This window comes from Hydra vulgaris, chromosome 12 (assembly GCF_038396675.1).
Source record: "Hydra vulgaris chromosome 12, alternate assembly HydraT2T_AEP".
Classification (NCBI taxonomy): Eukaryota; Metazoa; Cnidaria; class Hydrozoa; order Anthoathecata; family Hydridae; genus Hydra; species Hydra vulgaris.
This window is the reverse complement of record NC_088931.1, coordinates 66,182,501-66,199,180: the sequence shown is the minus strand read 5'-3', so window position 1 is coordinate 66,199,180 and position 16,680 is coordinate 66,182,501. Positions and strand designations below refer to the sequence as shown.

Here is a 16,680-nt window from a genome sequence, read left to right as displayed (position 1 = left end):
AATAAACTTTTTTAATTTTTAGTTTAAAAGGTCATTTTTTCTGCAATAAACTATAAAATAACAATTTTTTTAAAAAACAATTGTTTTTTTTGAAATTTTTACAAAATTTTGCTTCTTTTGAGACCCAACATGACATACTTTTGAAAAACTTTTTTTTACATAATATTAGAGACACATTAAAATTTTAAAGGTCTTGAGAAACCTCCAGATAATTTCCTAGAGCATCCTATTTATAAACACATGTTCTAGTATATATAATTTTAATGTTATAATCATTATAGCCATACATTGTATTTATACATTATATATAAAGATAATGAGTGTTGGAAGGCTATCGTGTAAAAGCATTTTCGATTTTGCTGAAACTTTTCTCAATGTGCAAAAGTCAGGGTCACTAGACAAAGATTGGCTTTTAATTAACCAAATGTTTGATGTAAATATATCGTATGGCGAAATGCATATACCAAAACCATTTTATTCAAAAATCCAAAAATGGTTTGGTAAAATTGATGACAAAAATGCAGAGGAGGCAGTGTTACGAGTGGAAAAACAAACTATAGGTAAGAATAAAGTAATTGAATATAACAAAAAGTAAAGTATATATTCTCAGATAGAAGTAGCATTTTTTTGAAGTAAACTAAATTCAAAATAAAAATGTTTAAAATTATGTAATACAATTAATATAGCTGCTTATAAACTTTTTAAAAATATTTATATATATATATATATTTTTTTAATTTATATATTCTTTTGATATTATGCTGATTGTGTTCCATATGTCATCATGTCAGATATATAAAATAGTTACAAAGAAAGTTATTAAGTAAAGACCAAATAATTTTTTTTTATATTTAGCACTTGTTAATAGTTTAGCAAGGATTAAAGTAAGTTATATTTTTGTAAGTCTACGATTGAAATGTTGTCTGAACCAAAAGCTGTAGAAGAGTTTAATTGAGAATTGACTGAAGTATCTAAAGCCGGAGTGATTTTGATGTCTAACAATGATTAGACATAGTAATCAATCTGCTTAACTGGAATGGGAGAAAGAGTATGGCTATTAGATACAAGAGTCAAATTAGAGGATTAGTTTTTCGCAAATAACTATCAAATTCAATTTATCAAATCCATTGCAAAATGAGAGATGCAACCTTAGCATCTGCTAAGGTTGCATCTCTCTATCTTGCTCAACACTTTCTTCCTCCGGATTCTATTCTTTATCTCTGTAAATCTCTAATCCGTCCTTGTATGGAATATTGTTGTCATATCTGGGGCAGATCTTCTTATGATGCCCTTTCTCTTTTAGACAAGGTGCAAAAATGCATTGTAAACATAGTTGGACCTGTTCTTGCAGCCAAACTCCAGCCATTATCACATTGTCGTAATGTTGCTTTTCTTCCTCTTTTCTATAAATACTATAATGGGCACTGCTCTAAAGAGCAAGCGTCTCTTGTGTCATCTACTAAAATTCATTCTTGTGTTACTCGTCATTCAATTAAGTCTTGTCTTTTTTCTGTGACTATTCCTAAGTGCTCCAAAAACTCTTATTCATCTAGTTTTTTTCCTCAAACATCAGTTCTTTGGAATTTACTTCCTTCATCTTGCTTTCCTGACTCCTATAGTTTGCAATCTTTTTAGTTGTCTTTGGATTGTTATCTTCATCTATAAATTTCATATTTTCTCTTCCAGTAGCTTCCAACTCTAATCGTGATTGCTTACAGCCTTATTGGTAGTGAAGATAATGAAAAGAAACAAGCAAAAAAACTCTGCCTTATTCAGGGGCAGGGCTGGAAAAAACCCAGGGTTTTTAAAAAAATCCAACCCAAATAGGTTTTTTAGGTTTTTTTAAAAACTAATCAAAATTCTAAATTTTTATTATTGTATATATGCAGTAATTTTTTAATAATTTAATTTGATAAATTCACCTTTATCAGGCTTGGTTGGGAAGCGGGAGCGATCGCTCTCGAATACTGACCACAGAAATAATATTTAGTTGCAAAAAACTGGCCAGGTTTTGTAGTTTTTTTGAAAACATTAAACATATTTGTCCGTAAAACAAAAAGTTTTTGTTATACAGACATGCATGGAAACATACATAAACTTGAATGCTCTCAAAACATCTTGATGCGAAAGAATAAAAAGCAAACACTAAAAACCTGTCAAATTTACAAACAAACTAACTCTATTGATTTAAAAATACGCTGACTAAGTGAAAAAAGTTCTAGAGCATTCTGTTGAAATGTTTTAAAAATTGAGTTGTTCAAGATTGGTTAAGTTTTGAGATTTCTGTTTAGATAATTGTTTTAAGTTGAGATAAATTGTTTTAAGAATATATTATCAAACGAACTGTTATTTTAATATTATGGCTTATTCTTTGAGCCACATCTGCAAAGCCGTAAATCTTTTAAACTATTATTTTTTGTTTACAAAAATAAATGTTATTTATATATTTTTTAAATTATCAAAATTTTGAAAGTTTATTATAAATAATAGATTTTATTAGTATATTCTTTTTTTTTATTTAAAAATTATGTATTTTTTATGTAAATGTTATTTTGTGTATCTGTTTTTATTCTAATGTAATCTTATAAAACAGTTTTTACGATTTATTTTGTAAACAAAGACTTTAAACAATAATTGCGTTTTCAATAAAATTATTAATAAACATATAATAAACATATAAATAAACATATAAGAAGTTTCTGGTTACTAAACACAAACATGCATACAAAGTAACTCGCGGATAAACAAGAACCGCACCTGAGGTCAAATATATATATATATATATATATATATATATATATATATATATATATATATATATATATATATATATATATATATATATATATTTGTGTGTGTGTGTACTCTCGAGTACACACACACAAATATATATATATATATATATATATATATATATATATATATATATTTCTTAATAGAAGTGAGTGGGACGGAAGTTTATAAATTAATTTTAAGAAAATTTTCGCATCCACCCTAAGCTCATTAAGCCACCCCACTCCCTCCTTGTTTATTAATTTTTACTTGTTGTCAACAAATAAATTATATATCAAAACTAAAAAAAAAATTAAAGTGAAAATTGGCCTTACAAATTAAAAAACATACTAGTAACTGATAAATATTGAAACTTTCAGACTAAAAATCCCACCCACCTTTTTATTCCCATCTCCCTTGTGTTAGGGCTCAAGAGTAACAAACAATATTGTTTTGTCCTCTAGGACTCTTCAGTAATGAAATGATTTTATGGGACTAAATCTAAGCAATAAAACTAGAAAACTGTTTTGTGCACAAACTACAGAGAAGTTGGCAAACAGTAATGACGCATCCCATAAGGAGAGAGCTCAACAAAACTACAAGTTAAGGAGCTATATCCAACATTAGACAATATTGTTTCACAACAATAACATAATTATATACATAAAGTGACTTACAAGTGGATCAGCACCGCGCTAGAGGTCGAGACAGAACACAAACATACATAAACGAAACAAAAGCATACACAACAAAACACAAACATAATTACGTACATAAAGTGATTTACGAGTAAAAATTTTTGAAATAAAATGTTTATCCATCCGATTCAGATGTAGAACTAAAATCGTTACTGTAGCAGCTTTATCTTCGCTATTATAATCAGTGACATTGCTAGCATTAGCTGAATCAAGACGATAATATAGTGGTGTGAGTGCAATGGTGTACTGAGTATTTATCTAGTGGTGTAAGTGCAATGGTGTACTGAGTATTTATTACTAGTTTTGCAGCCTTCCATTCCGGAAGAACCTCTAGAGGGTAAAAGTTCCTTTAGTAATAAAGAGATGCTGGCATTGTCATACATGCTGTCTGCTGTCCATAATTTTGAATCCAACCAATCCGTTGATTCGATTATGGGATTTAACAGCGAACTAAATCTATCGTTTATCAATGGCAGAATGATGTTGATTGCTGGTATTTTTAAATTAAAACATTCCAAGTTAAGATTAGGCTCGTTGCCGAGTTCAATCTCAACAAACTCTGGATTTGATTTTTTCAATTCGTGGCCTTCTTTGAAATATGAAGAAACAAGATTAGTTGTACCATCTTTTCATTGATTCTAAACTTTAGTAAATATGAATCAATAATATCATCGATAAATTCATTGCTTAATTTGTCTAAACTAGCCTTAGTTACATCCACTGCTGATTTTAATTCATTTACCATTAACAATTTCTTTTCAAAAACTAGCGATAACGGAGCTAATTTTTGTAAAATATCCAAATAACTGCAAACTATACATAATAGTCTGTATTCATGCAACCGTTTGGATATCCCAGAAATCTTAGCTCTCATAATCTGCATTGGTGTCGTGATCTGCAAGAGCATTTTCGAAACACACAATAAGCGAAGACCAGTTATGTAATAGTCTTGTAAAGCCGCGTCTCCTGTGACTTATAAAGCGTGTTCCTGATATTTTAGGAAAGGTGTAGTATGTAATATCAAAGCCTCAACAGCTTTTTTAACCGCGCTTTTTAATTTGCCAGAATTGCAAAGTAAACTAAAAATGGAAATATAAAAGCTTTTATAGCTAATTCTAAGTGATGGTTTACGCAGTGAGTTTTAATCAGCTACATTCTATCGTTTTTTAGTTGTGTTAACACTCTATTATAAATTCCAAAATTGACGCTTACTCTGTCGGCCGTCGCGCTGACAAGTTTGGATTTGTAAGCTGCCGCAGTTAAAGGAATATTACCTGATTCATTAAAAATGCTGTCAATAGCATTTTTAATGGCATTAGCACTCATACCACCCAAATTGTTCATATCAAGTAAAGATACTACAAAGTAAGCAGGGGTCCCCTCACGTTCAATACACACAAGAATCAACTCTTTTTCATCCTTTGTTTTTCTAGCCTGTGAGCCATCGGAGAGAATGGAGGAAAAACTTTTATTATTGATGATTTTAGCAACTTTTTCTTTTACAGCACTGGTAATGCAGGATATATATTCACGTGCTAAAAAAAGAAATTTGAATAAAAAATATATTAAAAAAAATTTTTTAAAAACAACATTTTAAAAATGGACTAAAAAATAAAAAATAAACTATTTCACGGGACCCAAGAACTTTGTGTACATACTCAATCTAAAATACCCAATAAAGCCGATGACTAAAAATATTGGGCGCCAATAGGAACGAGTTGTACTTAGTTGCCCAACATATTTTCAGTCATTGACTTTAATGGATATTTCAGGTTTTGTATGTACATAAAGTCCTTGGGTCTCGTGAAATAATTTATTTTTTACTTTTTAGTCCATTTTTAAAATGTTGTTTTTAAAAAGTTTTTATATACATTTTTTTTATTATTCAACAGCGATTCTATTTATTTACGCTAAAATAAAGCTCTAAAAGTTTGTTGTTTGTGTTAATTACTTTTCATAACGATTTCTTTTATTTACGCTAAGGGATCTTCCATAAATTACGTACCGCGAAATTAAACTTATAGACAAAAGACAAAGGATCAAATATTTTTCCTCGCAGTGTCATTAATTAAATTAAGTATATAAACAACCTTTAAAGTCCCACAAAAATCGCCGCGCCAAAAAGCAAAATGATCTCCTACTTATATTTTTTTAATAAATTTTGCGTTGTGTTATTTATGGACGATCCCTAAACTAATGCCTGTTTAGCGTTGTTTGTTTTAGTTACTTTCTTAAACGATTACTTTTATTATTATGCTGACCTTGTGTTTGTTTTGCACAGACACACACACACAAAAAAAATATAAACAAACCGACAAGAAAGTTAAATAAAATGTTATAAGAAAATTAAAAATCATTTAGAAAAAAAAGGATTGTAAAAGTTATAAAAAAATCAATAAACTGCTTTATTGTTGCATTTTCCTTCTAAAAGAAGTACACCATTAATTCTTTGACATTTTATCAGCGTCTCGAAATGGCTATGTGGCATGCTCGGTTTTTGAGCCATTTCATAGGCAGTTCTTAACATCTTTGATAACGCATCACAGCTGTTATGTGGTACCGAGTTTTTTATATCAAGATTGGTGACTTGACTACTTCCAGGATCTTCAGAGTACCCATTTTCAATTTGTACCGCCAACCTATGACATTGCCCTTTAAGATGGGGATCAACCTTTATTATTATCAAAAAAGTTCACAATTAAAATTAAATAATTTAATAAATGGTTTTAAAAATTAAAAAGTAAATCATTTTAATTTTACCTGTTTTGTCACCAAACAAGTTCCCTCAATAAACGAATAATTCAATGCTTCTTTAACTAAAGTATCTTTTAATAATGCTGTTTTGTGCCTAGCACAAATCTTACATCATATTTTAACAACTAATCCATTTTCTTCCGTGTACCCTATAACTGATTCTTTCCCCCAAGAAAGAAAAGTTTTTAGATATTGTTCTAAAAGTTTTAGATATTGGTTTACTAACTCTAACTAATTTTGCTTTAGTTGCCATTCTTACAAACTCTTTATACTTAAACTTAAAGTTCTTTTTTCTGTTTTAAATACTAATTAAAATTAAAAAGCCCACTCTCCAAACATCAGCGGTACTGTGAAGCAGTTCAGCTTCCTCTTTATAAAGTATTTTTAACTTTTTTAGTTAATTTTTATCTAGTTAATTTAATTTCTACAGTAACTCAATGATTTATTTATTTCATTTGTTCATCTTACTAAGAAGAGTTGTTTCAAATATGTTAAACTTTTCAAACTACGCGAAGCATAAATTAGTTATTAAAAAAACTAATTTTTTTATTTATAAAATAATTTAGCTTAAATAAAACTTAAACTAGCATTAGTTTTATTAGAATCTTGTTGGACTTTTCGGGGCCGGGGACTATTTTTATTATGAAGGCCTTCTTTATGTGCCACAGCGTAAACATTACTAAAAAAAAAGTCTTCTTGAATATTTTGGGGCCCTTAACATTGCGGGGCCCGGGGCTATAGCCCCCTCTAACACCAACCCGGGGCTATAGCCCCCTCTAACCAAACCTTAGTTTTTGTAATTGTCTCTCATTGGCCCAATAATCTTTTGCGCTTTTTTTGTGTTATTTGAAATGTTCTCAAAACGACTAAATAATCTCGCCAGTTTTTTGCAAGTATTATTTCCGTGGTCAATATTCAAGAGCAATCGCTCCCGCTTCCAGACCAAGCCTGCTCTATTGCTCCAGTGTCCACTTCAGTCAAAGGAGCAACTGATTTTTTAAAAACTAATTAAAGTTCCAAATTTTTATTATTGTGTATGTACAGTAATTTTTTAATAATTTAATTTGATAAATTCACCTCTATTGCTCCAGTGTCCACTTCAGTCAAAGAAGCAACTGATTTTTAAAACAAACAATATTAATAACTAAGATTTTAAAACAAGGACGCTGAGCACAGTAATTTCAGAGGGTGCAGATTTGAACCTAAAACTTTTGCTTGTTAGCCAAATGTTTTACCACTAGTCTACTACCACATTATATCTATAGTGCACAAGGGGACTTCATCAACTATAAATAATGTTGATTAATTGTATTCAATTAAAACATGCTTAGAATTTTTTTCTCAGAATATTTTTGACTAAGAAAAATTTTTATGACAACTAAGTTATTCAAAGTTGGTAAGACAATATAAATGTTGTAAACTAGTTTTTATACTAATATGTTCAACATGTCTTTTCAAAAACTAGTTTGCACAAGTTTACAACATGTAATCTACAAGTTTGCTACATGATGTCGCAACCTTGTAAATTGTTTTCAATCAGGATGAATATGAACACTTTTTAAATATTTTTACATCATAGAAGAAAACTGTTAATCTAATCATTACCTTTTTTTTTAACAGAACATTTTATCATCCTGCTTCCTGGAAATATCCTAGGCTTGGTCAATATTATGCAGTAATTATATTATTTTATATGATCATAATTGTATTTTTAAAACGAGGTGGGAATAATGATTACCCCATTAGGGGCGACATTAAACACTTCATAATGTTTTTATTTTTTAGATTATGGATAGATTTGTTTTGCAAGTGGATTTTTGCCTAAGCTTAGATTGTTCTTATATCTATATGGTATCTATTCTAGATATATAATATATATATGATATATATTATATCTTGAGTGTCTATAATGGATTCGTTAAGAAACATTATGGTGTGTCAAGCCTTCCCAGGAAGTGTGTGCAGCCATACGCCTTGTTCGTTCATGTTTAAAGTCATTTTTTTAAACAACTTGACTGGATTTTTATATAGTATGCATTTTTATATAGTATGCAACAAAGCTATAAGAAACTACAGAAAATAAAACAGCAATAATCAAAGAAAGGAATGAATACTATACAAAATAGAAAACCTAAATAAAATAAACTAAACAAAATTAAAAAAAGAAGATTTTGTCAAAACGATAATATTCCTAAATATTTTACTGTTTTTGTTTTTTCTGTTTTCAGGGCATTTGTTCTAGTGAAAAAGCACATAACAAAAAAAATTTTTTTTTTTGATATACAAGTTATTTGTGACTTTTGTCAGTCAGTATATTATAGAAATACTTTATTATTTGTGCTAGGAATATACACAATTTTTAAATTCGTTTTTTAAATGTTTTTGCTAAACTGTTTCTATCAAATCAATTGCTATTTATTCGTAAAAAAATTTTTTATTTTCTAACAAGTTTTTTATGTAAAATAATAAAAAGTTATTTATACTAATGTTCAAATATAAAATATTTGGTTGTTTTCACTTCGTCTGCAATTTCATTAGATTCTCCAAATGGTACAGATAAACTATCATATTTCCTATTGAACTCTTGTTATTGACAATGGTCCGATAGCTTGTGGGCTAGTGGGAAATTTTTTGAAATTTAATTAAAACTTTTTAAATACATTTTATCAAACAGAGCAATTGCTATGTTCGTTATTGTTCATTATCTCTACTAATTTGTATTAACGTTGGGAATTTTGCAATATAATGCAAACAATTTCAGAAAGGCATCAAATGTAGTAAATACATTTATATAAGAATTTATGCTATTCTTTTATTTTATTTCTTTGTCATTACAAAATTTATTAATCAGTTAATATATTTTACAAATAAATAGCAATTTATTTTCTTATTTACCTATTATATAAGTATTGAAAAAAATGTCAAATATAGCAAAAAATTTATAAAAGAGATGAGATGTGAAAACAAATAAATGTAAGGAAAAAAAATTAACAAAGTTTCTCATAGTTCTAGCGTATAAAACAAATTAGTTTTTTAATTATACAGACTGAATAAATTGCACATCAAAACTTTCAATTGTTGTAAAAATATGTATTTTTCCTGGACTTGTATCAAATATGGTAGCTAAAAAAACAACCACCTTATAAAAAAGAAAACAAAAGTTGTATAAAAATTTTATAAATTTAATGTTATTTTTTCAATTATTAAGTTTTTCTTAATAATTGAAAAAATAAAATAATAACAAAATATTTAGCTCTATTGTATTTGTTTCTTCACCTTTTACTACTAATGTACTTATGTTCATTTTCATCCTGTTCATTGTGACCTGCATTGATGGTACATGTTGTAAACTTGTAGTTGATATAAAATTTTCAAAACCTGTAGAATAGACAGATGAGCATGAGTATCATTTTCACCAACAAAGCTTGTCCTTAATCTGTAAGGATTTAGTTAAACAAAAAATTATATTCAGAATATCATTTTGTATATAAATACAGTGTTTGCAAGAGTATATAAAGTATAAATGTTGCAGTTTGTTGATAATAAAATATTTATAAGAGTTAAAATCAGACTTATCAGTTGTACAATAGGATATTTTTGAAAAAAAACAACAACAAAAAACCAACCTGACACTAACCTAAAATTGTTTTAGATTTATAATTTTTTGCTGACCTTTTTTTTTTACTTTCGAGGGCTGCAGCAGATAGAGTTACTTTAGATATAAGCTTGTCAGAAAAACATTAATGTAGATAGGAAACCATACAGGACCAAGGATATATATGTATAAATCAAGAAGAATATTGGCCTGCAAGGATTACTTAAATACTGTGGTTAGAAAAAAATAATTTAATAATCTCAAAAACTCTCAGATACACCATATAAAGAAAGCTTATAAAGAAAACTATTGTGCAAAATTTTATCATTATGTCAAAATCATTAGCCCTTGCCTTGGTGGCTCTATCTAATGCACAATAGAATCTTTCAGTTGCAGCAGTTAGTAAGTCAGGTGTATAACGAGAAGATCAAAATCTCTATTAATTATCAGAGAGTAAGTAAGATTCAAGATGACAGGGCGTTAGCCAGCCTGATGGCACCACGTATAACGCAGAATTCCCAATTTGTTTAAAATTCCCAAAGTTTCAAAAGTTCCTAATTTAAAAAAAAACAAAAAACAACCTATATCAGCCTCAAATTTAAGGTGCTATGCTAGACACATAAACGTATTTAGTATGTGTGACAAAGTTGTGAATTAAATTGATCTTTTTTTTTTTAAAGTGAAAAAAAATGTTATCATTAACAGGCAAGATGATTCAAAAATTAAAAAAAGCTTTTTTTTTTAATGACGGTTATTCTCTGGTTTAGATTTTTCTTTTTTTTTAATATGTTTAATAAATTATTATTTTTTATTTATTCTTATTATTTAAAAACTTTTTATTTACATTTTTACTGTTTATCTAAGTTAGGAAAGTTAAATATCACATTTAATGTAATTTTAAATCACTATAAATTTATTTAAAATTTACACATAAAAGTTTAAAATAATATAAAATTAGATAAACAAAAATACAAATATATATGTAAAAAAGTTTTTTAAGTATTTTAAAACTTTTAGTTTTAAAATACTATAGTATTAAAAACTTAAATATTCCAAAACTTTCTGATAATTATATCAAAAAAACTCCTAACTGAGTGTCAGAAAGTTTTTCCATATTTTGTTGACACACAAAAAAAATTTAAATGCAAGACCGGAATTTTTTTTTATTACTTGATAGACTGCCTGTCCCAACGAAACCTTCAGTTAATGTAGCAGCACTTCCTTGCACTATAAGATAGTCAATGTAGCAGCACTCTGTCAGGTTATATAGTCGATGAAGCAACACTCCGCACATGATTTACAGTAAAAAAATTAAAATAAAAACATTTTATTAAAAAAAAATAAGAATAAAAACATTGTTTTTAATATTAAAAACATTCAGAATGTTTTTAAAAACATTCTGGTGAATTAAATTTGCGTTTTTGCGGTTTTTAAAAAAAATGGTTAATTTGTAATTAAATTAATGGTTTTAACTTTCTGACAACACAGAAATGTTAGATGAAAGTCATAAGTAATTAAAAGTGATGTATTTGTTGGCAAAAGAATCATTTTTTACCTTAATGTACTCCCAAAGGCAACAATTTATATATATACATACATACACACACACATATATATATATATATACATATATACATATATATATATATATATATATATATATATATATATATATATATATATATATATATATATATATATATATATATATATATATATCAGGCCTTGTTAAGAAGCGTTACGCAGCTCGCATTTTGCTTGCGAAAAGGCGATTTGCCTACGCGTTCAGCAGTTTTGCGCTAAGCAGAAACTTATATCTTTTAGAATATTTAAATTATCTTTTGATTGTCGTTAACGTGACGTTTATTCAGAAGAAATAAAGTCGTAAGTAAAAGCATTTAACCGCAATTGTAAACTAATAGATTTTTTGTTATAGAAACAGTTTGTTAAATAATTTTTTTGTTATTGTTAAAAGTTAGTTAAAAAAAAATTAAGTTTTAATAACTATCTTAAGGAATTAAATATATAAATTTTTTTAAATATAAAATTTATTTTTAGTCATAATAGTTTAAAAAATGTAACGAATATGTTATCGGTAACTGATAAACAACAAAAAAAAACTCTTTCTTGTTTAAAAACATTAAAATGAGTTCACATATTAAATAAGAAAAAATTTATTAACAGTTAATAAAATAACCAAAAACCAACTGTAAAATCATAAGAAAATAAACAAACATTTTACATTTCATGAAAAAAATATTTTTTTCAAAATAAAGTTTAGTTCATATTTGAAAAAAATAATAAAAATGATTTTTTAAATAAGAACTTTTTATTTGTAACTTTTGTTATAGTGAGAAAAAAACAAACTGTTTGTATGATTTTTAACGCGTTAATAAAATAACTTTAATTACAATGCGGTACTTGAAAAGACGCGAGTGACGCAACATAATTTCTAACGACGCAATCAAAATGCTATATTTGATGTTACTTAGAAATGCGTTACGCGTTTTCGCTACGCAGCGAAATCACGTAACAAGGCCTAATATATATATATATATAAATATATATATATATATATATATATATATATATATATTTATATATATAAATATATATATATATATATATATATATATATATATAACGCTGGAAAAAATAATTTTAAGGTTGCCAATCAACACTGATCAGTAGTTAAAAGGGTGTTATAACAGTTAAAAAAAAATAAGAAGTAGGCTACTTCTTATCAAATGTAACTGATAGATTTTTAATTGTTTTAATTTGTTTTTTTTTTGCAAAAAAAGTTTTTTATTTTTGCCCGAAGACTTATACAGCTGGTGTGATTATAAAATTAAGTTTGTAATAATACCAATTACTATATTATGCAAGTGTGTCAATGCTTTGTTATGCCGTGGGTTAATATGCCTATAGTAGGAACTGAGAATAATATGGAAAACTGAGAAAAGTCCAAACTTTTGAACCTACTAATGTCATAACAACTTTTACCTATTTTGTTTATAGCTCTTTTTTGCTGTAAAACTTTTAAAACTTTTTTTATAAAAAAAAGTTGGAATAACAAGTCAAATGTTACCACAAGAAGCTGTAGAAAAAATTAGTCATTTATTTGTTACAACATCATAAAATGGGATGTCACATTGTGCCACTTTCACGGCTGCTTGTCAAGAATTTGACAATTACCTTACTGAGAAGAGGATAGAAAGACCTGTTGTGTAATTAACTGATGGACCTTTACGATGGTTTAATGTACCTCCTTTCAAAACAAATTTTATTATTTATTTCTTCTCCGGACACTAAAACCATAACTCAGTTGCTCAACCAGGTTAATAAAAATCTTCATCACGAATACAGAAATGCCAAGAATTCTAATTCAACTTAATGCAATCAATTAATTGAGAAGGGTTTATGACCCTTAGGCAATATATAGGCATCAAAAAAATGGGCATCAAAAAAAGTCCTTATTTCTAATTCAAAAAGAGTTGGTATAACCTTTTGCCTTAAATGTTAACTTAATGCAACAAGATAAATTTGAGTGAGCCGCTGCATGTATTCAAAAGGAACAAACATCGTCACCAGCGTCAAATTTGTTTAAATCACCTGAATTAGCCATTTTGTCTCCCGCATGTAAAAGGAAAGGGTTGGCAAGTTACTGGAAAGTCAAGTTTGAACAGGCCCAATCAGTGATTAGAGATATGGTTGAACAAAGCCTCCAATCAGAAGAAATTCCTGATCTGTTAACTATTAGGAAAGTAAAATCAAACCTTGAAAAAGTATCTACACAAGTTACTCAGGTCTATGGTTCAATGCGTACAAAAGATATGTCAGATCAGGTTATCCTGCTACTGGTAACATGTAACCCAGTACAATCTGCTTCATGTCCTGCTGCCTTGTAGGATACGCCTTTTTAGGCAAAGGCTAGGAGATGCCAACTCCGATTTAAAACACCCCTGCCTTGGGGCTCTTGGTTGAGTAAAGGCTAGAGATGGTGTCTCGATAAAAATACTCATCTTGGGCAGATGTTAAATGCACCCAGCTACTGTCTTGTAGAAGGCCTCCTAGGCAAAGACTTAAGGGGTAAACAGATTCTATCTGTTGACCAGCCTCGCACCCCTTCTTCATCTATTAGGCTGGCGCAGATGTATTTTTAATACATTGTTTCCAGTTTAGGATGTTGAATGCTGGATCTTCTTGACTCAATGCATGGGTTTGCTTGTGTCACTGTTTTTATGACTAGGCAACTCATTCTATTATCTCCTTATGAGGGTACAGCTCTAAAACTCAGTTTTATGGTTCTGAGGCCGGCTGGTAGTCAGGTTTCCCGAACTCTGTGGTAGCTCTCAGAGAGGCTGATTCCATAAACAGCTGAAAAATATCAAAGTATTAACAGTGCCATGTTGCGCATGGATGGTGTCCCTGTTTGTACTTTTGGTGTGAATTGCGGAGGCCACATTTGGAGCCCTTTGTTACGGCTTAGGGTTTATTAGTAGTAATGAGGCAATTGCTTGGGCTATTAAACGGTGTCCTGAGTACTATCTATGCTTTGAGTCAAGTTCTTCAACCTAATTTAAAAATGAATAAAGTACCAAAAACTATAAAACACAAAAAACCATCATCATCACCAAGTTCTCTAAACCTATCATTCACTAATATTCGTGGTCTTCGAAGTAACTTTTCTTCTGTTGAGTCTTATCTCTTGCAAAGTTCACCAGACCTACTTGCTCTTTGTGAGACTAATTTGAGTTCAGCTGTCTCATCTTGTGATCTTAGTGTTGATGGTTATCTTCCTCTGATTCGTAAAACTCCAATAGTCACATGCTTGGCCTGGGCATTTACATTCGTAAGAATTCACCTGTTTGTCATGAAACTAGGTTTGAATCCACAGACTATTCTTTCATGTGCTTTCGTTTAGCACCACTTCACTCTATTGCCTTTCTCTTTGTTCTATATCGCTCTCCTTCATCTCAAGACTGCACTCTTTTTGATGTTATTTCCGATCATATTGACCAAGCCCTCTCTCTTTATCCATCAGCTAATATAGTTGTTGTCAGTGACTTTAATGCTCACCACTCTGAATGGCTTGGCTCTAGTGTCAGTGACTCTGCAGGCATTAAAGCCCACAACTTTTGCCTTTCTCAATCCCTAACTCAAATAGTCAACTTTCCAACTCGCTTTCCTGACAACCCTAATCATTTACCTTCTCTACTTGACTTATGTCTTGTTTCTGATCCTAGTCAGTGCTCAGTTTCTCCACATTCACCCTTAGGTGCTTCTGATCACAGTTTGATCTCTCTAAAACTAATATCTCATTCTTCTTCATCACCTGAATCCCCCTATTATCGAACCTCTTACAATTACAGTAAAGCTGACTGGGATTTTTTCCGTGATTTTCTTCGTGATGGGTAGAAATCTTTCAACTTCCTGTCGACAAATGTGCTTCTTACATAACTTCGTGGATTCAGGCAGGCATGGAATCTTTTATTCCCTCTCGACGATTCCAGGTCAAACCTCACTCTCCTCCATGGTTTTCCTCACACTGTGCTGCTGTGATTGCCAATCGAAACCGTTACTTCCATATTTATCAGCAAAACAATTCTCCAGAAAACAGACGTCTGTTTATTACTGCAAGAAACAACTGTAAAAAGGTTTTGTCTAACGCAAAACCCGCTATCTCAGGTCATGAAATCTCGTATCTCATCTCAAAAATTAGGCTCTCGTGACTTCTGGAGAATCTTTAATAATATCAATAATAAGGGCAAATCTATAATTCCACCTCTCTAGTACGGTTCAGACTTTGTCACCTCACCTAAAGACAAAGCCGAGCTGTTTGCTAAAAACTTTTCATCAATATCATCTCTTGATTCCACTAATTGCGTTCTACCTGATATTGCCAACAAACAGGTTGATCCATTGCTTGACATTCATATCACTCCAGCATCTGTATCTAAAGTGATTTCCTGCCTAGACTCTTCCACAGCTTGTGGCCCAGACAACATACCTGTTATTGTCTTGCAGAAGTGTTCTCCGGAGCTGTCGTCTATACTCTCAAAACTATTCAACAAGTGCTTATCAGAGTCTTGTTTTCCAGCCTGCTGGAAAGCTACATCTGTTATCCCTATCTTCAAAAATTCTGGGGAGCGATCTGATCTAACTACCGTCCCATAAGTCTTCTTCCTATCATAAGCAAGGTTTTTGAATCTTTAATTAACAAACACTTAATTTCTCATCTTGAATCTAATAACTTACTTTCTGACCATCAATATGGATTTCGATCTTCTCGTTCTACAGCTGATTTGCTAACAGTAATAACTGACAGGTTTTATCATGCATTAGATGAAGGTGGAGAGGTTAAGGCCATCGCTCTTGACATTTCAAAAGCGTTTTATAAAGTTTGGCATGCTGGTCTTCTCCATAAGCTTTCTTCTTATGGTGTATCCGGCAACATCTTTAAGATTATTGAATCTTTCCTTTCCAATCGTAGCATAAAAGTTGTCCTCGATGGACAACACTCTTCTTCTTATTCTGTAACTTCAGGGGTTCCTCAAGGTTCTATCCTTGGCCCTATACTTTTTTTAATTTACATTAACGATCTTCCAGATATTCTCACATCTAAGGTGGCATTGTTTGCTGATGATACTACCATTTATTCTTGTCGTGATAAGAAACCAACACCTTCCGATTGCTTGGAGGGGGCATTTGAGCTTGAAAAGGATCTCACTTCTGCTACAGCTTGGGGCTCACAGTGGCTGGTGAACTTTAATTCAGATAAAACTCAATTTTTTTCAGCCAATCGTTATCGCAATAATTTAGATCTTCCTATATTTATGAACGGTGATGTACTCGATGAGT

At 30.0% G+C, this 16,680-nt stretch overlaps 1 protein-coding gene across 1 annotated transcript in view; it reads left to right on the top strand.

Moving 5' to 3' along the window:
- The first annotated feature begins 273 nt into the window (after positions 1–273).
- Positions 274–16,680, top strand: part of LOC100211359 (uncharacterized) — a 20,816-nt gene continuing 4,409 nt past the window's right edge. Inside the window, exon 1 of the mRNA XM_065814182.1 lies at positions 274–560. Within this exon, the coding sequence (XP_065670254.1) occupies positions 317–560 (244 nt within the window). The 5' untranslated portion in view covers positions 274–316. The remainder of the gene's footprint in view (positions 561–16,680) is intronic.